Consider the following 24,371-nt stretch of genomic DNA (forward strand, 5'->3'; position numbering starts at 1 on the left):
AGACTTTGCATCCTTAAAGTGACAGGTGAAATCAGTCACGGCTCCAGCGAGGCAGCAAATAGCTTTTATCAAAACAACACCAAAGAGCGGAAAGGGCCATCACAATGCAAACATTCACCACATTATGCAATACACTGTCCGCTTGCTGACTCACATCGGCCAGGTCCAGCAACACCTTGATTTTAAAATTTTCATCCTTGTTTTCCAATGGCCTCATTTCTCCCAATCTCTGTAGCATCCTCCAACTCTACGACTCACTGAGATCACTGCCCTCCGCCAACGCTGGCCTCTGAGTATTCCTGATTTTCATCACTCCACCATTGGCGACCATGCCTTCAACTGCATAGGCATTAAGCCCTGGAATTTCCTCCCTAAACCTTTTTGTCTGTCTCTCCCTCCTCTCCTTTAAAGGCACTTCTTGAAACCTACCTCTTTAACTAAGGCTTTGGCCAGCAGTCCTAATATCGCCTTACATAACTCACATCAAATTTTTATTTGATAGTGAAACACCTTGCGATTGTTGAGCACATAAGGGGCCATTTAAATGCACCTGTAGTTATAAAACAGTATATTTTTCTGAGTTAATGTGCAGGAGGGGAGCTATTACCTGTTAAATTAAATAATCCCCATGAAAGCACTTCACAATGGATGGTAGCTGCAACAATTGCAGTATTGTCCCTGGCAGCCAACATTCCAGATGTAGAACTGGTTTGCAAAAAGGGGTTGTTCTGACTGACACAGAAACTGCTCAAAAGCTCTCTGAATCTGCTAATCTGCCCTGCAACATTACTCAGTGCTTCTGTCGAATTTTTGAAAGTTCTGGTTTAATCACTGAATGTTGATGCCATCATCACAGAGCCTTACTTAGAGGGGTTGCTGAACCTGGCAAAGCCAGTGAGGCAAATTAGCAACAGTACAGATCCACCAATTAACTGAAGATAGTTCAGTGGAAATTGTGCACGCCAACCGAAATCTCAAACAGACTCGGTAACTCCTCTGAGCTGGTGCCAGCATTGCACTGATCATATCTGAATAATCCTGGCAAAGTAGAAAGAAATTTGTAGGATTCTAGTGAGAATTCTTTGCAACAGACTGACGTGGTGGGTTTTATGGGAGATTTCTGTGACATGACTAGTATCTCTGAGTCAATGCAAGCCACACACACACCAGTTTTGAATTCAGTATGGCTCACTGATGTCCTTCAGTCTCCTCAGCTCTCAGCTCTCACTTATGCCTCCAAGTAGCTGGTAATGCACACCAGTGGGCATACCCTGGTACTTCACCTTGGCAGATAAGTTAAACTAAGTGAGGGTATCATCAGCTTTGTCCAGTGTAGTTAGGGCACGTCACCCTTCCAAGTGCGTGAAGTCTGAAATGACAGGAGATGATCCTAGCAAGAGGTCAATGGTTCTAAAGGTGTATACCAGCAAGGTCTGTGACACATCCAAGGCACTCTCCTGAAAAAGCAGATGTGGCCAGACACCTCAGAAAAGATTGGGACCTTACCCAATATCATTCCATAATTATCAATGAAAATTAGTCACAAAAATGCTTCCGTTTACAGAAGTAGCAAGGGGCACGACATTGCATTAACGCATGACAAGAGGAAGGAGCCTGGAGAAGTTTGATGTGGGCAATGATGGTGACTCTCATTCCCCTGGGCACCCATTTCCAATTCTTTCCCCTCCTGTCCTGGTGAAATTCTTGAGATATTGTTCCACAGGCACCAGTTACCCTGCTGTTTGCTACCCAAACAGCAGTGAAGTTTGGTCAGGTATTCAACCACAGCGGCGTCACAGCAAAGCTGATACAAAAATTCACCCAATCACACATGAGGCATTAGTCATTATCTAAGAGCTAGAATCCTGAGAAACCTTTCCCCTTAGAAGCCTGAGGGCAATTTTAGCAGCTGCCCAGGATGATATTTCTGGTGTTAAATCACAGCACAATGGTATGTCGAGATAATGGTCTTGAGTTTCTGCTTAATTGTGCTTGTTATTTTGGGGGCGAAATTCCCTTGTTCTCGGTGTAGTCAGTACAAAAGATTGGAGAATTTTAAGCAAAATTGCGTTGTGCATCTTGAATTTCTGTAATCCATTTTGCACTACTTTTTATTACACCGTTACATTAGGAGCAGACCCCACCCAGAAAACTGGATATGCCCCCAGGGTGAATTAATCGCCATTGGGAATTTCCACTAATTCTACTCGTTTGCAGGTCTTTGAGGAGGCTTCAACAATGAAGCTGGAACTTTGGGCACAAGAGCATTAATAGGCAAGCTTTCAAACGTTTTGACTGATCTTAGTTTACAAAGCAGTTCACTGTACTGCAATCGAACTGGAAAATAGTTCCATATCTTCTTAAAAAAGACACTTTTAGTAATTTAAAATTGGGTTACTCACAGGTGGTGGATATCTGTGATTTAAAACGTGATTAACCTATTTTCAGCTGTGTTAATAAAACTTTATCAAAGTTTCCAGTTTTAAATATAAGAAATATTTTTTAAAGCACTTTTCTAAAATTACATTTTAAATGCTGCTGAATTGCACTGGTTGTTACGTTCAGCAACGTGGAAGCGAGTTTGGGCAGAAAATCAGGGAAAAAAAACATTTAAAAATGGGCTAGAATCACCAATTGCATTGAAAGAGGAGCCCTAGGAAGTTAGAGCTGTGAATTAGATCTGATGAACTGAGAGAGAGAGAGATGAGGGGTCGCGGGGGTGGGGGGGGGGGGGGGAGTGGGGGGAGGGAGAGACGGGGTCGGGGGGAGGGAGAGACGGGGTCGGGGGGAGGGAGAGACGGGGTCGGGGGGAGGGAGGGGGAGACAGCGGGGGAGAGAGAGATGGGGGTGCGACAGAGAGACGGGGGAGGAAGAGACGGGGGGAAGACTGCGGGGGTGGGGGACACAGGAGATGGGACACTGGGGGGTAGAGACAGGCGGGGAAGAGAAGGAGGACAGTGAGGACGGGAGGAGAGGGGAGAGGGCACAGGGAGGGACGGGGATGGGGATGGGGACGGGGAAAGATGGACGAGGGGGGGAAGGCGGGGAGGGGTGAGTGGGGGAGAGGATGGGAGAGGAGGGGAAGGGGAAGGGGGCAGAGGGAGGGGAGGGGAGGGGGTTGGGGACAGACGGAGGGGACGGGTCGAAGGGGACTGGGGAGGATGGGGGGTGGTGATGAAGGGGAGGGGGGGCGGGGCGGGAGTGAGGAGAGGTGGGGGAACGGTAGAGGGGGAGGGGACAGACGAGAGGGAGGGGGAAGTGGATAAGATGGGGTGGGGTGGGGGGGAGAAGGATGAGAGAGAGAGTAGGGAGATGGACAAGGAGAGGGAGAACGGAAGGTGGGTAGGGGAGGGATGGTGGGAGGGAGGACGGATGGTGGGAGGGCGGGGAGCGTGAGGGGGATGGAGGGGGAGTGTGAGGGAGGAGGAGGGGGAGTGTAAGTGGGAAGGAGGGAACGCAATGGGTGGGGGGGAAGCATGAGGCAGGGTGGGGAGTATGGTGGTGTTCAGGGAGAGGAGGCGGCAGGAGAATGGAGGGAGGATGGGAACGTACGGGGAGGGGGAAGCGTACAAAGGCGGTGGGGGAAGGGGAGGAGTTGGCTTATAGGGGAGGGAGAGGTGGGCGCACAGATTGGGGGAGGAGAGAAGGTGCAAAGTGGGGAGGAGGAGGAGGGCTATGGGGTTGGGGGATGTAAGGGGAGGAGGATGGGGGTGTCTGGAGGGGAGAGGAGGAGGGGGTTATGGGGAAGGAGGGGCGTATGGTGGAGCAGGTTAGGATATGGGGTGGAGTGGAGTATGGGGGAGTCGTCGTTATATGGGGGAGGATTAGGGGGTTATGCGGGTTGGGGGGAGGAGGGGTGGACGGAGATATGGGGATGGCGGAGGTGGAGGAGGAGATGGGAGGAGGAGTTATGGGGATGGGGATAGAGGAGGAGGATATGGGGATGGAGAAGGGGGTGGAATGGGAGAGTACATGGGTAGAGATGTGTGGTATGGGGCGGGGAAGTTTTTGATGTTGATCGCAGGGTGTTTGAGGCTGTGGGGGGGGTGGTGGGGTGTTGTAGATGGGCCTTAGTGAACAATAATGCTGGGGCAGCAGAGACCAAGGTCAGGGAGGGGGGAGAAGAGGTTGGGGCAGTGATTGGATGTTTTAAGGAGGGAGTGGGTTGGATGAAAAGGCTGGATAAAATACCCTCCCCCAAGTTATGGAATTATCTAGGCTGCACAGCAGATGTTACCCCTTCATTTGTACCTATTAAAAATGCATAAGCAAGTCATAGTTTATGCATATTATAAGGCAGCAGGGGTTTTGAGATAAGGTTTTGCGTGGAACCAACGATAGGAAGATTTTAATCTAGCTTATTTAAGAGGCCTGTGTAGATGCACAGTAATTTTGTAGTTGATTTGAGAAAACCTTGGAAACATCTGTAGAGCTTGGACCAATTTCATATGTACAAAAAATGTTTGAAGAGGAAAACAAATCTCACTGAAAATTATGTAGACTGAAAAACTTAGGTGATTGCAGATGTTTGTGAAAGATTTGATTTTTTTTAAACGTATAGAACGGCAGTGGTCCACAGCATGGAATGGTTTGATGTGGGTTTCAGTCCATGATTCATTACACAGTTGGTTCTTCATTTTAGTCATCCCATCATGAAGACGTGTAACCAGTGCTGGAACAGAAATGTTCAGAGAGCAGAGTCACAGAACAACACTTCCACTCAAAAACAGAATTACCTGGAAAAACTCAGCAGGTCTGGCAGCATCGGTGGAGAAGAAATCAGTTAACGTTTCGAGTCTTCATGACCCTTCGGCAGAACTGAGTATAGTTAGGAGTGGGGTGAAATATAAGCTGGTCTAAGGTGGGGGGGCGGGGGGAGAGAGAAGTTGAGGGTGGGATGATTGTTATCTCTACAATCACCCCACCCTCAACTTCTCTCTCCCCCCGCCCCCCCACCTTAAACCAGCTTATATTTCACCTTTCTCCTAACTATACTCAGTTCTGCCGAAGGGTCATGAAGACTCGAAACGTTAACTGATTTCTTCTCCACCGATGCTGCCAGACCTGCTGAGTTTTTCCAGGTAATTCTGTTTTTGTTTTGGATTTCCAGCATCCGCAGTAGCTTTTAGCTTTTTGTTTTTACCACTTCCACTCATCTCGTTTCAGTTGTACAGTGGCGCTTATAAGCAAGCTAGATAGAATTGCTGGCATTATAAAGATGGTTAGACCAGAGTAGAAGTAAGCTTTAAATTGGATTAAATCAAACTCCAGACACTCCCAAGACACAGACCTAGCAGTGAGGTGTAGGCTAATGCGAGAATGGAATGCTAATTGATGGAAAAGTGCCAGAGTGTCTGGGAATCAGGAGGGAAGTGTGAAAGGAAAATATGTCTCTGTGTTATAAAATATCTCGATGAGATAAAGGAAGCGAAGGTTGTGAAGGACATTTGTAGTCTTTATGTGAAGAATGTTGAGAGAGCAATAAACAGATAGTGATGGTAATGAGGCTGCATAGGAGTAAGAAGTGGTCTATATGCCGATTGATGTACTACTATATTGATCATCAACAACTTACCTTTATATAAAGTAATAAAACATCCCACGGCACTTCACAAAATACGTCACCAAGCCACATAAGGAGCTATTAGATCAGATGGCTAAAAGCTTGGTCAAACATTTTATTACATGAAAAGTACTATATAAAAGTTGTTGAAAATTACGCAAGTACATCAGTCAGCAGTTTGACCACTTCTTACTCCCATACCACCTCATTAAGTTTTAAGGATTGTCTCAAAGGAGGAAAGTGAGGTGGAGGGGGGTAAAGAGGTTATTCCAGAGTTTAGAGCCTGGGCAACTGAAGGCGTGGTCACCAATGGAGGCACGATTAAAACTGGAAATGCTCAAGAGACCAGAATTAGAGGTGTGCAGATGTCTAAGGTTTGTGGGGCTGGAGGAGATTACAGGGTTAGGGAGGGGTGAAGCCATGAAGGGATTTGAAAACAAGGATGAGAATTTTAAAATCAAGGCTCTGTTTGACTGGGAACCAATGAGAGCACAAGGGTGATAAGGTGAATGGGAAAAGGATTTGTTGCAGCTTAAACACTGGCAGAGTTTTGGATGATCTCAAGTTTAACTGCACAGAATAGGAACCTGTTTATGTACTAACAGTACACAATTAACAATATAAATGCTAAGATAAAAGCAAAAAGCTAGGGATGCTGGAAACCCAAAACAAAAATAAAAATACCTGGAAAAACTCAGCAGGTCTGGCAGCATCTGCGGAGAGGAGCACAGTTAACGTTTCGAGTCCGTATGACTCTTCAACAGAACTAAGTAAAAATAGAAAAGAGGTGAAATATAAGCTGGTTTAAGTTGGGGTGGGGGGTTAGAGCTGGATAGAGGGCCAGTGATAGGTGGAGATAACCAAAAGATGTCATAGACAAAAGGACAAAGAGGTGTTGAAGGTGGTGATATTGTCTAAGGAATGTGCTAATTAAGGGTAGAAAGCAGGACAAGCAAGGTACAGATAGCCCTAGTGGGGGTGGGGTGGGGTGAAGGAATCGAAATAGGCTAAAAGGTAGAGATAAAACAATGGATGGAAATACATTTAAAAATAATGGAAATAGGTGGGAAAGAAAAATCTATATAAATTATTGGAAAAAAAAGTGGGGGGGGGGGGGGGCATCGGAAAGGGGGTGGGGATGGAGGAGAGAGTTCATGATCTAAAATTGTTGAATTCAATATTCAGTCCAGAAGGCTGTAAAGTAGCTAGTCGGAAGATGAGGTGCTGTTCCTCCAGTTTGCGTTGAGCTTCACTGGAACAATGCAGCAGGCCAAGGACGGACATGTGGGCATGAGAGCAGGGTGGAGTGTTGAAATGGCAAGCGACAGGGAGGTCTGGGTAATGCTTATGGACAGACCGAAGGCGTTCTGCAGAGTGGTCACCCAGTCTACGTTTGGTCTCTCCAATGTAGAGGAAACCGCATTGGGAGCAATGAATGCAGTAGACTAAGTTGAGGGAAGTGTAAGCAAAATGCTGCTTCACTTGAAAGGAGTGTTTGGGCCCTTGGATGGTGAGGAGAGGGGAAGTAAAGGGGCAGATGTTGCATCTTCTGCGGTTGCATGGGAAGGTGCCGTGGGAGGGGGTTGAGGTGTAGGGGTTAATGGAGGAGTGGACCAGGGTGTCCCGGAGGGAGCGATCCCTGTGGAATGCTGCCGGGGGGGTGAAGAGATGTGTTTGGTGGTGGCATCATGCTGGAGTTGGCGGAAATGGCGGAGGATGATCCTTTGAATGCGGAGGCTGGTGGGGTGATAAGTGAGGACAAGGGGGACCCTATCATGGTTCTGAGAGGGAGAGGAAGGCGTGAGGGCGGATGCGTGGGAGATGGGCCGGACACGGTTGAGGGCTCTGTCAACTGCTGTGGGTGGAAAACATCGGTAAAGGAAGAAGGAGGACATGTCAGAGGAACTGTTTTTGAAAGTGGCATCATCATAACAGATGCGACGGAGGTGAAGGAACTGAGAGAATGGGATGGAGTCCTTACAGGAAGCGGGGTGTGAGGAGCTGTAGTCGAGGTAGCTGTAGGAGTCGGTAGGTTTTGAATGAATATTGATGGACAGTCTATCACCAGAAATTGAGACAGAGAGGTCAAGGAAGGGAAGGGAAGTGTCAGAGATGGACCATGTGAAAATGATGGAGGGGTGGAAATTGGAAGCAAAATGAATACATTTTTCCAGGTCCAGACGAGAGCATGAAGCAGCACTGAAGCAATCATCGATGTACTGGAGAAAGAGTTGTGGGAGGGGGCCGAAGTAGGACAGGAACAAGGAATGTTCCACATACCCCATAAAGAGACAGGCATAACTGGGGCCCATGCGGGTACCCATAGCCACACCTTTTACTTGGAGGAAGTAAGAGGAGAGATCAAAGGCAGACTGGGTGACCGTTTTGCAGAACACCTTCGGTCTGTCCGCAAGCATGACCCAGACCTCCCTGTCGCTTGCCATTTCAACACTGAATCAAGAGCGCAGTCCTTTCATCTCTGGGATCTTGTTTTTTGATTAATGCCATTGATCTAGACTGAAAGTTTCCTTTCATACTTACTTTAAACATACATAGGAGATGTATCTTCTTGGTTCTTGGTAAAAGTAGCTCAACACCACAAAATTATCCAGGATTTCACAAACTGGCAATCTCACTCAGGTTGTAAGATGAATCCATTGGAAAATGGAAACATCACATAGGCAGTAGCCTTTAGTGCTTGAGGTTAATGCACACCAGAGTAGCACAGGGTACTTTGGTCTGCAGATGATTGCAATATATCTTATCTGGGTGTGCTCCAAATGGATACTGGGTAACAAAGTATTCTAGTCCCCAGCATTAAAGAACCATTCCTTGATGAACACAGTCCTGGCTATCAGATAGGTGCTTGTCTCTGTTGGGACAGAAGCTCATCAAGTATCTAATGGTTTTAATTAAAAATTTCTTGCATTTTGTTTGTGCACACGTATATGCTTGTTGGTATGAAGTTCAAGCCTTATGGTGTAAATAATGTGTACAGAAACAGGGAAGAGCACTAGGATCTATCTTGAGCTCACTTCTTCTCTCTTTCCTGGCAAAAGCAAATTGCAATTCCAACCAAATTGATGTTGTTTTGCATTGGACCAGGGGAAAAGAAATTGAATATTGATATAAAATGGTCACTTGGTGCCCAATTTACATCTACACCCAACCAAAGGAAATAATGGGCTGATAAATGCTTCCCTTCAGTATGAGAATGATGTAGGGATTAATGCTCTCAGTATCTGTATTGAAGCTGTTATCTGAAGCTTTGCAGGCTATTTATTGGAGGACTAAAATGAGAAAAGCAATAGAAGTGTAGCTGGGGGGGGAAAAAAAATCAGCCATTATGTATAAAATGCTTTAAATTGAACCAAGCTTGTTCTTTGATTATGGAGCTTTATACAACAAATACACAATGCAAACAAATATACAGCAAAGGAGGGTTTGACTTGCTGAAAGAATTTTCATTTAAATCCAATAAATTATGGGTCTTAAGATATCACAAATTCTGATTTGTCACAAATTATGCAGCTGAAAATTCAAATTTATCACCAAGACAACATATGTACATTTTTTTTCCCCTGGATTGTAAATAAATGCCACTGCAGTAGGAAATGTGAGCAAATCAACATTTGCTTTTGGTTGCTAAAAGACATCTGCCTGTGGAAAAAAAAGTGTAGCGTTCATTTTCCTGCTGGCATCACAACACTATAATGCAGCCATTTTGCCTGTATTAAGTAAATCAATTTTTCCCTACATAGCGCTGAGCAATAGCAAGTCACTTTCCAGAATCAAGGATGTTGCGATGTTATTTTACTTAATAGCTCATCCCTCCTTGGGGTTATAGCCCTCTCCATTACCATCCCATCTGCTCAGTTTACCCTTTCAGTTCAGGCTTTTGCTGAAGTTGCTTTTATCCAGTAAACAGCATACATTTAGGTGCAGTTAGTTTTTCCATCCTCTGTAGAGAATAAAGCTTTCCACCAGTGACCATTATTTTGTCTGATAAAATTAAATAGTTTAAAAGTATCTCTTAAACCTGCAAGTATTAGGTACATTTGAAATCTGAAGGTTGCGGACTTAAGTCTCACCATTGACTTGGAACACTATTTAGTGCAGTACTGAGGGAAAACTGCATTGCTCTCAGAGCAGAACAGAAGGTTAGGTTTGCTTGCTTAGGCGGGTGGAAGAGATTCCATGGCACTATTTGAAAAGTAGAATTTTTTTTCTGCTGTCCTGACCAACATTCCCTTCTCAACCACCACCATCTAATTTTAAAACAAAGTCATCCATTTGCCGTGTGTGGAGACATGGGTGTGAAAAATTGTTTATACATTTACCTACATAATGAATGATCATACTTCAAATGCAATTCACTGCCTGATGCACTTTGGTATCTCCTATAAATGTTGGTGACATTTTAAATGTTAATTTCTAATGCTTCCATTCATGTAACAATAATCAATTATAAACAGCTGAGATTTTATTTCACTAGCTGAGCAAATGGACACCACAGATTGTAAAACTAACATTTTTCATGTTTGTTACAAGTTTCTTAACTGCTTTTCACCCTATCGCAAATCTTCCCTTTCGTTCCTCCCTCCTGGCTAATGTTCACTGTTTCTCTCTGCACAGATGCTACCTAACCTGAGTATTTCCAAACACATTCCTTTCATTTCAGATCACCTAATTTAACACAGACCCAAAGAAAATCAAACTTGGAACTTCACTGATCTGCCTCAGTTCCACATTGGGCAATGTATTTAAACCTGAACCCCAGTGTGCTCTGCCTTAATTAATGGTGGCATAGTGGTAACATCAAAGGACTAGTAATCCAGAGGCCCAGGCAAATGTCCTGGGTACATGGGTTTGAATTCCACCATGGCAGCTGGTGGAATTTAAATTCAATTAAAAATACCTGGAGCATAAAAGTTAGTCTCAGTAATGGTGACCATGAAATGATCATCGATTAATGTAAAAACCCATCTGGTTCATTAACGCTCTTTAGGGGAAAAATCTACCATCCTTATCCCAGTCTGGCCTACATGTGATTCCAGACTCACAGCAATGTGGTTGACTCGTAACTGCCCCCTGAAATGGCCAAACAAGCCACTCAGTTCAAGGACAATTTGGAGTGGGCAACAAATGCTGGCCTTGCCAGTGACATCCACATCCCACAAAAGGCTAAATAAAAAAAAGCAAAATGACTTTTCCACAGAAGAGGAGACAGGTCAAGGGAATGCTGTGCCATTTTAATTAAGATGCTGCAATTAGAGCAGAGTAGCAGTGTTACATTCAGTGATATCAATAGTAGAGCATCACATTTTAATAAATGAAACTTATTTTTGCAACATTTACTAAAAGTAGTATTTCTCATCCTATCCCATTATGCATGGAGATCTACTGGAATAGGAATCAACTGTGGAGTTGGGGAGGGGTAGGGAAACTAGAATTATGAAGCCACGCTGTACAAAAGAGAAAAGTAACTCACGTTGTCACTATAATCAAAAATCAATCCTTTCCAAAGAAACGGAGATCACTTTGCATTAGTGTTAATACACCATCCCACTTTCAACTGCAGGAGTTGTTTGTTATTTTAAATATAGTGGGCTCCAGTTGGCAAACATTACTTGTCTAGACAAATCAGACAGAATATGGTCTGTCCAAACCAGGTATGTTAAAATACACACACATTGGTTTCTCTGAACAGTTCATTTGTCCAAATATGCTGATGACAAATACATTACCTTTCTCCATTTACAGCACCATGTTTGTGCTATTTTTCCTGGCAAGAGAATGTAATTCAAAATTTCTCAATCCATGTTCATGCAAAAGGATCTCAGTCCAGTAATCATCCTGTGACCTACTTATCTGTAATTTCTGAAAAGTGGCAATGCTACAGTTGGTATTTTGCTTGAATAACAACATTTTGGGAAACAATATTATTGCCAAGTGACAACGAACATAGAATTTTAGACACACAGGACCTAGATACAGAGTCTTTGTTCAGGAAAATTAAGAAATAGATCTGTAACCTCAGATTTCCTGTGAACATTCTACATTTATGCAACTGTGTATTAACAAAAAACAAACAGAACTAGGAAGCACCTTTTTAAGAAAATGTTTTATTGTACAACTTCAGTAAGCAAAGATACTCAGCACAGCAAAGATTGATCCAATCAATATTATTATATAAACATAGTTGTATATAGTCACTTTATTTGAAAAAATTATGAATTCTTGCCGTGTACAAAATGGCAAAGCTGTACAACCGTGTGCACATTGTGCTTAACAAATGCAAATCGGTACAGCTCTATAACACTGCTTCACCCCATCAAAAGGCAACAGTGTTCAGTAAACAGTTTATTGCATATCCAACATATGGTTCAAATCCACGTGTAAAAATACAAGTTAAAATGATAAAAAATACAGTGTGAATGAAAATAGCAGCTTTCAGTGAAAGTCTTGCACATTGTCCGGACAAGGTACATCGGCACAAAGTCTACTATTGTGCTTGTGTGTCATCTGTTTGCATTTACCCACCTGCATCTTGCATTCTAATACATCCAATGACCAGAATGATTTGTAATATTAAGTTATCAACAAGACCATCTCAGGTGCAGAGCAGTTTGGATGTTTTTTTTATATAATGCTTTGGTATTGACAACACTTAAGCTCAGAAGAAAAGATGATTTAGAGCTATGAACAGAATTCCCCAACATGAAGAGGAAAAGAAACACAGAACAATACATTTTTAATACAACACCATCACTGATTTCTTTACAAATAGGGAAATGAACCATTGGGTGATGGAAGAAAAAGAAAATGTGGTTTGGCATACAGAGAACATGACAAGAAACAGCAATGGAAAGGCTTGGAATAATAAAATAGCAAATGCCAAATATTTCTATCCCATCTAACTGCCATAGTGAACGCCTCTCAAATATATACCATTTAGTTAGATCAAATAGATATCAGAATTGCAGAGAAAAAAAAATACACTATTGGACAACATCTCATCCAACATAGCCTGCAACTTGACCTGTATGTTTTATGTTTTAGGTAATAATCTGATTTCAGCAATATACTTATAAATATTGCAGACTGACCTTATTAATACCTGTATCAACCACTGCATTTTGGCCAGTGATTTTCTTTCTTCTGTAAGGAGGCAGGAATAGCTCAATAAAGGGGGAGGGAAGATTGTCTAGTTTCTTTTAACTCGATCATTAAGAATTTTGTTCCGTGTTGGTTCACTGATTTGAATTAACTATAATTATTCAAGAATAGTAAAAAATCAGATCTTATAAAGCCTGCGCCATTTCTGGCTATAAATAGAACTTGGTGGAATATTAGGAGTGCTGGAAGGTGTGGCTTCCAAACAATCTCATCTATAATTAAACCAAATGGCCAAATCAACAGCAAAGTAAACCCCTCATTCCATGCATCAATGGTCATAACATCCAAACATTGGTCTGGTTCCATGTATAAAAACTTGGTGAAAATCAGGTTTATAACAAGGAAACCGGGCAAGATTTCCTTCACCATCATTTAGTTCTCTGTTTCCTATGCTACCGAACAGCAAAATGATGAGAAAACCCAAGTGAGGCTGTTTCCTGATTCTAAGTATACTTGATACAACATGTTTCTCCCACTCCTCAGTAACTGTTTTGAGTCTATCTGTAAAAGACTATAACAGATGATAAAGACTAGAAAAAAAAACATGTTTTGAACTCGGGAGATGCTCTGGCAGTTATGAAAATATTCATAGTTTACTTTCACTGTATCCAAATGATTTTGGCATTCAAATCCATTTCTGGGCTGGTGATATTTTCTTGTTAAATGCACACTACCTTACAATACAGTAATATAGCTTCAACATCCACAACTCCCCCCAATGCTATTCGCTGATTAATAGTTAAGTCCAAGCTTTGAAATAAAGAGAAAAGATAGGCAAATCTGAAATACAAATATAAATATATAAACAGGTCAGTCAGCATCTGCAAAGTTCGGTCGATTGCTACTTTAGGTATTGTTCACCAAAACCAAAGGGCTGCACCTGGAATGTCATATCAATAACCTGCTTTTCCTCTTGATGGTTGCTGACCCACTCGTTGTGCACTTCTTGAATTTTCTGTTTTTAATCCAGGCTGTGAATGTTTAAAGTGGATCATGTTCCACAGAGTTGGCTCCTTATATCAACATTCCCATGACAAGATTCTTTTATCACACTGGTTATCATGAAGTGGGAGGGAAGCAAAGCCCAAATCACACAAACAACTTCATTGCAATCAAATAATACTTATTTTTAAAATAAAATAGTCTAATTGTATGAACATAATCACAAAGTAATTACTGTATTACAACGTGCCCTCAAATAAAAGTTTAATCCTGTGACACAAATCAAATGGAGGCAAGAGTTCTGCAAGAATGAAGGGAGTGGGTTTAGAAAGTGGCGGAGGCAAAAATGGAAATGGCATCAACTACCATTTGGAACTTATTGATTCCATTGGAAACCAAATTCACCCCTTGCACTGTAATACAAGATCCACTATACATATATACTATACTTGTGCAGTTACATTTTAACTTTGTGTTGTGCTTTGCCATGTGCATCAAAAGCTAAATGAGCAATAAGCTTAGAAGGACCTTTTTTTTTTAAATATACAATGGAAAAATATTCTGTGCCAGTTACAGATGAACATTTAAAAGGATACATTTTTACAAAAGTTCATGCTACTCAATGTAGTTTATAAGAGCAGCCTCACCTCTAAACAGAAAATAAAATAAAAACATGCCAACAAACCACCTTAGGGGTCAATCACAATTTTCAACATTTCATTAAGCATGGAAATTAATACGTTAGTTTGGTGTTGGGGCTGGCAACATAGATAAGGATACGAAGTCTCTGAACGGAAAAGCAGTGTTGAGACTCTTGCCATACTAGAGATACTTAAATGGATGCTTTGTCTTAAAGAAAACAGTATTTCATTTGCTGCTGAAAGGGTAAATGATTTGATGACACAATAAAATGGTTGCAAAAACAAAATCAATGCTGAAGAATAACAATTATAAAAACCACAAAGGCAGAAATAAAAACATATACCTGTAAAGCAGTGAGTGCTGATGACAGGGGTGGTGCGCTAGAAAGGGTTTGAAAGTGTTAAGAGGATTGAGAATGCAGAACTGAAAGCTTAAATCACTTCCAACTAATTGGTGTTTCACTTACAGAAAGGCAAAGACAAACGCTAGGATGTTTAGTCAGGGATAATTCTTCTAACCATTTGATTTTTTTTTTAATCATACAGAGTTACTGATTGTTACACTCTTAAAGTGTGCCATTAGGAAGATGGCAGGGATACAAAAGGTACTATTTGCACACTTATAAAAATGTTTAAATTAAGGAACCTTCCCTTATATATTATATGTATGATTCATAAGATTATAATTTGGCTTTCAGCTCTAATTGTGCTTTGCCCTCCCTCCTTTTAAATAGGACTTCCACCTCTTTAAAAATTCCTTAAAGATAGGTGCATCATCAACTGTGCTCAGCAGTTGTAGCTGGTTTATATGGGTGGTGTGATAGTCCCAACGTGCCAAGTTTGGAGCTGTACCAAGCATGAAATGGCGGAGATCATAGATTGTACCTGAGCCAGTGTCATACAATGGAAGCATGGCTTTCAAAGACTCCATGCCTCGTTCATACAGTTTTTTAGCTTCTTGTCCTAGTTTCTCCCCTGCAGTTTCTTTGAGGTCATATAGACCCAGTAGCGAGTATATGAAACCATTCAGAACGAAAGAGCTGGGGACAGTTGGGTATTCTTCATACCAATCATATTTATTCATAAACACAGCTTTTACACCATGATCTTCTGACTTGAGTGTATAGGGCACTATTGCCCGCAAGGCTGAATTGAGGTACACCTGTTCCTTTGTAAGCAAATAGGCTCTTACAAGTGTAGACATGGCTTGACCTTGTGCCATAGCTGAATACCAGCCAGGCTCCAAAGATTTAAAGCCCTCACCTAGCTTACGTGTTACCATAATTGGCCAGCCACCCTTTTCATCCTGATTTCTTACCAACCAATCGCTGGCAGCAAAGAAGGCAGGCATGTGTGCCGTGGTTGCTATTGTGATGTTGTCAATGAAGCCTTTTCCCTTGGCAACCAGCTTTATGACTTTCTTGGGCATTATTTTAGTCTGCTTTACAGCCTTAGTGTTGGATAAGCCAACTCCTTTCTTCAGGTCAGTTACCAGATCTCGAGTAATAGTATTCCAGCTAGTCCGGGAGCCTATGCCATAGTAAATGTCTTTGTCTTTGAAGGCTATAAGTTGCGTGTTTGTGACATAGTGAATTGTAAACAGCTGGTTCTTTTCAGTTGTCTCCAGTACCACTGAAATACTCCCATTTGTTAAGAATTTAATATCAAATGAAATGATGAAATCTTTTCCATTTCCTAACATCAGATAAACACCATCCGAAGATTCTGAAAGGGAAAAATATGAATGATTAAACTGAAGCTTTTGCATAATACTTGAAGTGTAATACATTAGTGTGCAGCTTTCTATTGGAATGTAAAATTAGATTTGTGAAAATGTGTATATTTATACCATCAATCCTTAACAATCACTCCAATTTTTAAGAAAACCATTACTGCAGATGCCATACCTATGCCACATTTTACGCCATAACATTATAATATACTTGGTCGAATCATTACACATTACAGCAGGCAGGTTGGAATGTGTTGCAAGGTTTAACTTTAATCTCAAAGCTTGTTTACAGGATTTTTTCTAGAGTTAGATCAGTGAAGCATAGGATTTTGCAAGTGCCTGGTGTTTAAAATTATTTTATCTTTAAACACCTAGGCAATTTTCAATGTGGGAGATTCCAATTTCAATACTGGATCTTTCCTAAATACTGTCAGAGATCCTATAATTACCAAACAACTCCAGCTTTCATGCATTAGCCCAATGGAAATAACCTGCATATTGCAATTCAGTCTTTTCACTGGTTTCAACTCAACCTTCGCTGCACAATTCATTGTGAATTTAATGCATGCAGTTGGAAATTTTTTTTAATCTTAGGTTTTTCAGGTCAGATAGTTTTGAGATGTCATCCATAAAGGGATGAGGTCTTAAAATTTTCTTTTAAAATTGTTAAAAAAAAAAATCAATGCATAAATCATTTGTAAATCCATTAGTTTAGACATCCTAAGTTTAAGTGGATTTGTCTGTGGCCTATGGCATCTTGAAATTACTTTGCCATCAATAAAAGGGGAGCCTTGAAAACATTACAGACTTCATAACACAGTTTGTCCTCTCTTTTTACAATGTCAAAAGCTGGAAACCTTCTCACAGTTTTCCGACGAAGATCTGAGGCTTCAGTGCTGACAATAATTACTTCATTGTCTTTCTTCAGTAACAACGCATTAACAAGTATTGATCAGTAAGATAAAATACCTGGGGTGGTGAACTGCTTTACGTTGCTGGATCTAGTTTTGTCAAAGACTGTAGAGACTGCACAACCCTTTGGTACAATCCAGTCATTTTGCCTTGTGCCTTTGTCTCTCTTCTCTGCGATCTCATACACTTCAGCATGTGGTGGTTTTTCAGTGAGGTTTTTACTGTAGTGACTTAGCCCATATTGTGCTATCTGAATAGGGTAAAAATAACCCTGGGGTCCCCACTGAGTGGACAAAGGAACGCCTAAAGAAGAGAGGGGGAAAAATATATTAGAACAAAGTTTAAAATAACCCAAGAACAATGAAATGTAGTTTTTAAAAAATGTTTTTTGAAATAGGCACAGCAGAAAGGATCTGGTCATTATAGCTATAATCAAACTACTTGAAGCCTGGAACACGAAGTAAAAGCAAAAAGACATTAATTCAAAAGGAAGGAAATAAAATGCCAGGAGTGCAATTTTTCTCAATTGTCGGTGTCAATTAGATCTAAAATACTTCAATAGCCAATCAAGGTTTTTTTTTCACTATTTTCTTCTTAATGTTGGCCTTCAAGTTGTAATGTCATCAAGTTCGCTGTTATATCTGCAAGTTACCTTGCCCTCAAGGTTTTCTCAACTCATGGATGCGCGAGAACAAAAGTGCCACACCTTCTCTCTACCCTTCTATTGGTATCATCAAGATTAGAATTTACAATAGGGAAACCACATGCATTAATTTGACATGTTGTGCCACATGACAATTTTTATCCCAAGTTTTGATAGTATAATTTTTTTTTCTCTCTGCTAGATTAACTTCATAGAAAATTTCAGTGTCTGTTTAGTATATGGTCATGTAGACAACAGGAACTCAATACTCGAATCAGATGCTAGTGATGCATCATTACTGACCTACCATTTGTATAATTCTTCATAGCAATCAAACTAAGTTTAAAACTGGCTACTTAATCTATATTTGATTAATATGATCATAAAGAATGCTGGTACCACTACTTGGGGAAAAATGCACTTAAGTCAATGAACTTTAATAAGTCACAAAAGCATAATACTGAAAATGCAGGAAATCTGAAATTAAAACAGAAAATGCTATAAATACTCAGCAGGTCAGGCAGTATCTGTGCAGACTCAGAAACAGAGTTAACTTATCAGGTCATATGCCTGACTTGAGTATTTACAGCATTTCCTGTTTTTATTCAAGCTCCAACATATAATTTGCTTTGAGATTTAAGATTTTTTTAAAAATTAACTCAGTGTAACTTGTCTGGGTTGCAGCATATTATACTATATAGCATTTTCAGTCACACACTCGGTCTTAAGGTTTAGAAAAATTTTATTTAATAAAGAACTTGCACTTATATAGTGATTTTCACAACCTCAAAATGTCCCAAAATGTTTCAAAGTTGTCATGTAGGTACTGAGAGTTGAAAGAGTTAGAATCTTGAGACAGAAGAGCTGGTCTTGCTCTTTATTCACACCACAAAATTACTCCCACCAGCAGTGACAGATTTGTGACTAATAGTAAGTCACACCAGTGTCATGGACAGCATTTATATGTTTTGTTGTTGTCCATGATCAAAGTATTTTAATGTGTGAGGTTAGCATGTTTCCTTACCCTCAAGAGTAGTTTGTCTCGATTTAAATGATTTCAGCAGCAAGCTTTTTGTGAATTTAAAAATAAATATTATTTATTAGCACATGATTACCCCGGAGGTTTAAATGCAGTGTCCTACACACTTATCACACACACAAACAGCAGACACAGTTGAAGAAAAAAAAATACGATTACAATATTGAATTATTTTAGTTTCTTTCATAGCAGGTTTGGGGTTTCTTGGATGAATTGATGCTTTAGCTGGAGTGGAGGTCTTGTAAAAGTAGGGGATTCTCAGTAGGCTGCGAGGCTTCTTGTAATTGAATTTCCAGGAGGTCAGCCCCCAGGTGAGCTTGAAGTTGGAACAAGTTGGGGGGCAGGAAGAGAGTCCTTCTCCCACTTTCAAGTTATAGCCATATACTCTCTTGGCTGTGTAATTGTCTTGCAGCTGGTCCGATGGCTTTGACGGCATTTCTGATGGTATCTGTCATGGTGTTTCTAACCTGAACAGCTCCCATTGTTATTTTTGAAAACAGGTAACATGGCTGCCTCACCCATGTGAATTGGGACAAGTCCAAAGTCTTTTTCCAAATAAGGTGGAATATTAGGCCAGTAAACATCCTGTGTTGTGGCTTTTTACATATGGAGTTTCAGACACCCAAGGTCTCTGTGTTGGCATGAGGAGCCACCACAATACAATGAAAGGTTGAGGAGATGCATTTCATATACGGCCAACTGGAGTCAATGGAAATCTGAAGAAAACTCTACGCTGGTTGGAGTCATACCTGGCACAAAGCAAGATGGTTGTGGTTGTTGGAGGTCAATCATCTCAGTTCTAGGACATCACTGCAAGAGTTCCTCAGGGTAGTGTCCTAGGCCCAACCATCTTCAGCTGCTTCATCAGTGACCTTCCTTCCATCATAACGTCAGAAGTGGGGATATTCGCTGCTGATTGCACAATGTTCAGCACCATTCTGCAATTCCTCAGATACTGAAGCAGTCCATGTCCAAATGCTGCAAGAACCGAACAATATCCAGGCTTGGGCTGACAAGTGTCAAGTAACTTTAGTACCACACAAGTGCCGGGCAACAACCATCTCCAACAAGATGGGCCAAAAGGCCTCCTTCTGCACCATAACAATTCTGTGATTTTTGTGAATTTAACCATCGCCCCATGACATTCAATGGTATTACTATCGCTGGCTCCCCGACTATCAACATCCAGGGGGATACCATTGACCAGAAACTGAACTGGACTAACCATATAAATACTGTGGCTACAAGAGCAGGTCAGAGGCTAGGAATCCTGTAACAAGTAACTCCTCTCCTGAGTCCCCATCTACAAGGCACAAGTCAGGAGTGTGATGGAACATTCTCCACTTGCCTGGATGAGTGCAGCTCCAACAACACTCAAGAAGCTTGGCACCATCCAAGACAAAGCTACCCACTTGATTGGCACCCCATCCACAAACATTCACTCCCTCCACCACCAACGAATAGTGGCAGCAGTGTGTAGCATCGACAGGATACACTGTAGGAGCTCACCAAGGCTCCTTAGACAGCACCTTCCAAACCCACGACCGCTACCATCTAGAAGGACAAGGGCAGATGATGTATGGGAACACCACCACCTGGAAGTTCCCCTCCAAGGTCACACACCATCCTGACTTGGAAATATATTGCCGTTCCTTCACTGTCACTGGGTCAAAATCCTGGAAATCCCTTCCTAACAGCACTGGGTCTACCTACACCACACGGAGTGCAATGGTTCAAGGCAGCAGCTCACCAACACCTTCTCGGGCAATTAAGGATGGGCAATAAATGCTAGTCTAGCCAGCGATGCCCACATCCCACAAATAAATAAAAAAGCCCATTGAATTTCAACATCTCTATTATCCATGGTGAAGCAGAAAGATTAACCAGCTGGTAAATCATAGTTCTGTTTGTTGAAGGATCATCCTTAATAAAGGGATGCATGAATTTCACAAGTGTCTGATTGCCCATATGTAATTAGGTATTTGCCAGGGTTTCAGGCCTGTCTGGAGCAAAGACTGCCAGTCGCATGATATGCTATAGCCACCTTAAGAACGTAAGAAATAGGAGTAAGCCATTCGGCCCCTCAAGCATGCCCCACCGTTCAATAAGATCCTGGCTGATCTGCCCCAGGCCTCAACTCGTGTTTTGTGCCAGCTCCTCATAGCCCTCAAGTCCCGATATTTCAAAAATCTATCTACCTCCTCTTTAAATACTTTGTGACCTAGCTTCCACAACTCTCTGATGTAGAGAATTCCAGACATTCACTACTTTTAGAAGAAATTCCTTTGCATCTCAGTTTTAAATGAGTGTCCCCTTATTCTATAACTATGCCCCCAGTTCAAAATTTACACCACTGGTGGAAACATCTTAATTTCGACCCTGTCAAGCCGCCTCAGAATCTTGTATGTTCCAATAAGATCACCCCTCATTCTTCTAAACTCTAATGAATAAAGGCCTAACCTATTTAGCCGTTCTTGACAAATGAACACCTTCATCCCAGGGATCAGCCTAGTGAATCTCTTTTGAACTGCCTCCAATGCTGTATATCCTCTCTTAAATACAGGGACCAAAACTGTACGCAGTACTCCAGCTGCGGCCTCACCAACACCCTGTACCGTTGTAACAAGAGTTCCCTATTTTTAAACTCCAACCCCCTAGCAACATAGGCCAAAATTCCATTTGCCTTCTTAATTACTTGCTGCACCTGCATGCTAACTTTTTGTGCTTCATGCACAAGAACACCCAAGGTCCATCTGCGCTGCACTTTTTTGGAGTCTCCCTCCATTTAAATAATAGTCTGCCTTTTGATTCTTCCTACCAAAGTGCATGACCTCCCACTTTCCTGCATTAAAACTTCGTCTGCCATGTTTTTGCCCACTCACTCGACCTATCTATATCTCCTTGCAGATTCCTTATATCCTCATCACAACATGCCTTCCCACCTATTTTTGTATCGTCAGCAAATTTAGATACATTACACTTTGCCCCCTCCTCCAAGTCTTTAATATAGACAGTAAATAATTGAGGCCTTAGGACTGATCCTTGTGGCACTCCACTAGTTACTTCTTTGCAACCTGAAAAAGACCCATTAATTCCGACTCTGTCTTATGTGCGTTAACCAATCTTCAATCTATGCTAATCCATTACCCCCAATACCGTGAGCTTCTTAAACATCATTTGGTGTACATTTTTGAAACAAAATACTAATATTGCCATGCCTGAACTGGGCATGACACTAGCTTTATACACTTCCAAATCCTGAGATTATATCTGGAGAACATATTGAAGGCCAAAATCCATAACTATGCTATGGATTTGTCTTGAAGTAGAAAAATTACAAAAAATTCACAGCACAGAGTTACTAAAGTCCTATTGACAATGATGTTCTACAGATTAAGAACCTGTGGATAAGGACAAGAAAAAGTTGTTGAATATATACAGCTGCTTAGCTGAATTTACGTGAAGGAATCCTTTGATGGCTCAGCAGGTTAAGGCAGTGAGCAAGTGAGCAATGGTCTCAGGTCTGTATTCAAGTTATTTGGATTACAGCAGATGGGGCAGGGAAAGATTTATACTTAACTGACACCAGTGTTTGGAACATGGAAGGCAAAAGTATCCCAGGTTCCAACTTCAAGTGACTAAACAGCATTCCATGCAGGGAGTGCATATGTGGACATTGGATGCGGACTGAATTTGACTGCAATGTTACAATGGCAATCACTGCATCATGCATAAAGAATGACCACTTGGGTGGAAAAACCAGCAGGCCCCATTTATTAGAGCTGTCCACCAGCAAAGGGGAAAAAAAATTTAAAAAGTATGCAAACATATGAATTAAGAGTAGGCCATTTGGCCACTCGAGCCTGCTCTGGCGTTCTGGCTAATTTGATTGTGACCTCAAAACCACTATCCTGCCCCTAACCCTGAGAAAAATTAAATGACAAAATGCTAAACTGACATTGAAAGCAATATGTTGCGATACAGAACTGTATTGTAATATATTTTGCAATTGTGTCTCAAAAAAAAAAGCTTTCACATGAAAGTCACTTGAATCCAGCAATTCCATGTAGTTATTTCACATCTTATACAGCACCTTTAAATATAATAAAATGTCCCAAGTGCTTCACATCAGTATTATAAAACATGACACCGAGCCACATTAGGAGATATTAGGTCAGATGATCAAAGGCTTGGTTTTACGAAGTGTCTTAAAGGAGGAAAGTGAAGCAGAGAGGTGGAGTGTTGGAGGAAGGGAATTCCTGAGCTGAGAACCTAAGCACCTGAGTGCAGCCACCAATGGTGGAGCAATTAAAATTGGAAATGCTCAAGAAGCCAGAATATGATGAGTGCAGAGATCTCAGAGGGTTGTGGGGCTGGAGGAGATTATAGAAATTGAGAGGAGCAAGGTGATGAAGGGATTTGAAAGCAAGGATGAGAACTTTTAATTCAAGATGTTGCTTGATTGGGAGCCAGTATAGGTCAGCAAGCACAGGGTAGTAGGTGAGCGGGACTTGACGCAAGTTAAGACACAGGCAGAGTTTCAGATGAACTCAAGTTTACGGAGGGTAGAAACAAATCGTTTTAAAGATTCAAGTGTTATCTGACAACTGAGATCCTCCAAGATCTAACTGGCTAAAATCAGTGGCTTAATTTCACAACACTAATTCCAAACTCTTGATGTTTCTTACTGCACTTCTACAGAACACTCATGTTCACATACCAAGCATCTCTTCAAGGGAGCATGCAGCTGGACTCAAGTCATGCAACAGCTGTGTTAATGTGATGGCTTGTCCTCTCAAGCTGATGCCAATATCAGAGTTGGCGAACTGAAGCTAAAGATTGGACTAGATAATGCAACATGATTTCAAACAGCCATCCAAAACAGTCTGATCTGAAGCACGCGAGACAGTAAATAGTATAATGCTTGTAATCCAGAAGAATCTGTCAGAGTAGTACCTGCCCACGTCAGAATTTCTTTTGACATACAGGCAGAACTAAAGCTTAGTTATTTTTCTAGTACTGTTCATTATATTGAAAGCATTTGCTGTTGACATTAGATAGAAAAATGCATGAATACATGTATTAATTGTAGTATGTTACAAATAAATCCAAGTACACCAGCTACATGCTCCTGATGTCACTAGTGCAGCAAAGCACCATCATCTCTGTAATAAAGTATCCCTTGGCAGAGCTCATCAAACCAAAGAATGGAGTAGACTTCTTGATCTAATTTTTGTGCTGAGAAATGAAAAAGCAACGGCTTCAATAGTGTTTTCATTGTTAAGCAGGATCTAAGCTATCAAGAGGATCTCATCAGACCTAAATCGCTAGTTTCATATTGAAACACCAATTTCAAACTCAAAACTGTTCATTATAGCACCTCTACAGAACATTTTCAGTCACTGTTTTATCATCATTTACCACAAGCAGCAATTATTCACTACAAATGGCCCTGCTCCAATGAATAAATTACTACTGTATTATAGTAAATACAGAGGAGTCAAGAGGTGGTGACACTCACTTTCTGATGAAGAATTCTAAAAACAAAAACTTATTTGAATTCCAAGTCCAAAGTTCAGGAGCCTAACATTGGAATCATTGAATCAAGAAGAGAGATGTCTATCAAGAATGTGATTTACCTTTAGAACTGTCAGTTAAACAGGATTTAGGGCTTCATATATGATATACTAATGGCCTCCAGCATTACATCAGGCAAATTA

General features: G+C 41.3%; 1 protein-coding gene across 7 annotated transcripts in view; it reads right to left on the bottom strand.

Moving 5' to 3' along the window:
• Positions 1 to 11,668: 11,668 nt before the first annotated feature.
• Positions 11,669 to 24,371, bottom strand: part of glceb (glucuronic acid epimerase b) — a 124,974-nt gene continuing 112,271 nt past the window's right edge. For all 7 annotated transcript variants that reach the window (XM_078530057.1, XM_078530052.1, XM_078530051.1 and 4 more), the window contains 2 exons: positions 17,027 to 17,272; positions 11,669 to 16,050 (listed from right to left, as the gene is read on the bottom strand). In XM_078530057.1, coding sequence (XP_078386183.1) covers positions 15,026 to 16,050; positions 17,027 to 17,272 — 1,271 coding nt within the window. In that variant the 3' untranslated portion in view covers positions 11,669 to 15,025. The remainder of the gene's footprint in view (positions 16,051 to 17,026; positions 17,273 to 24,371) is intronic.

The sequence above is a fragment of the Cetorhinus maximus genome, chromosome 26 (assembly GCF_964194155.1).
Source record: "Cetorhinus maximus chromosome 26, sCetMax3.hap1.1, whole genome shotgun sequence".
In the NCBI taxonomy this organism is placed as follows: domain Eukaryota; kingdom Metazoa; phylum Chordata; class Chondrichthyes; order Lamniformes; family Cetorhinidae; genus Cetorhinus; species Cetorhinus maximus.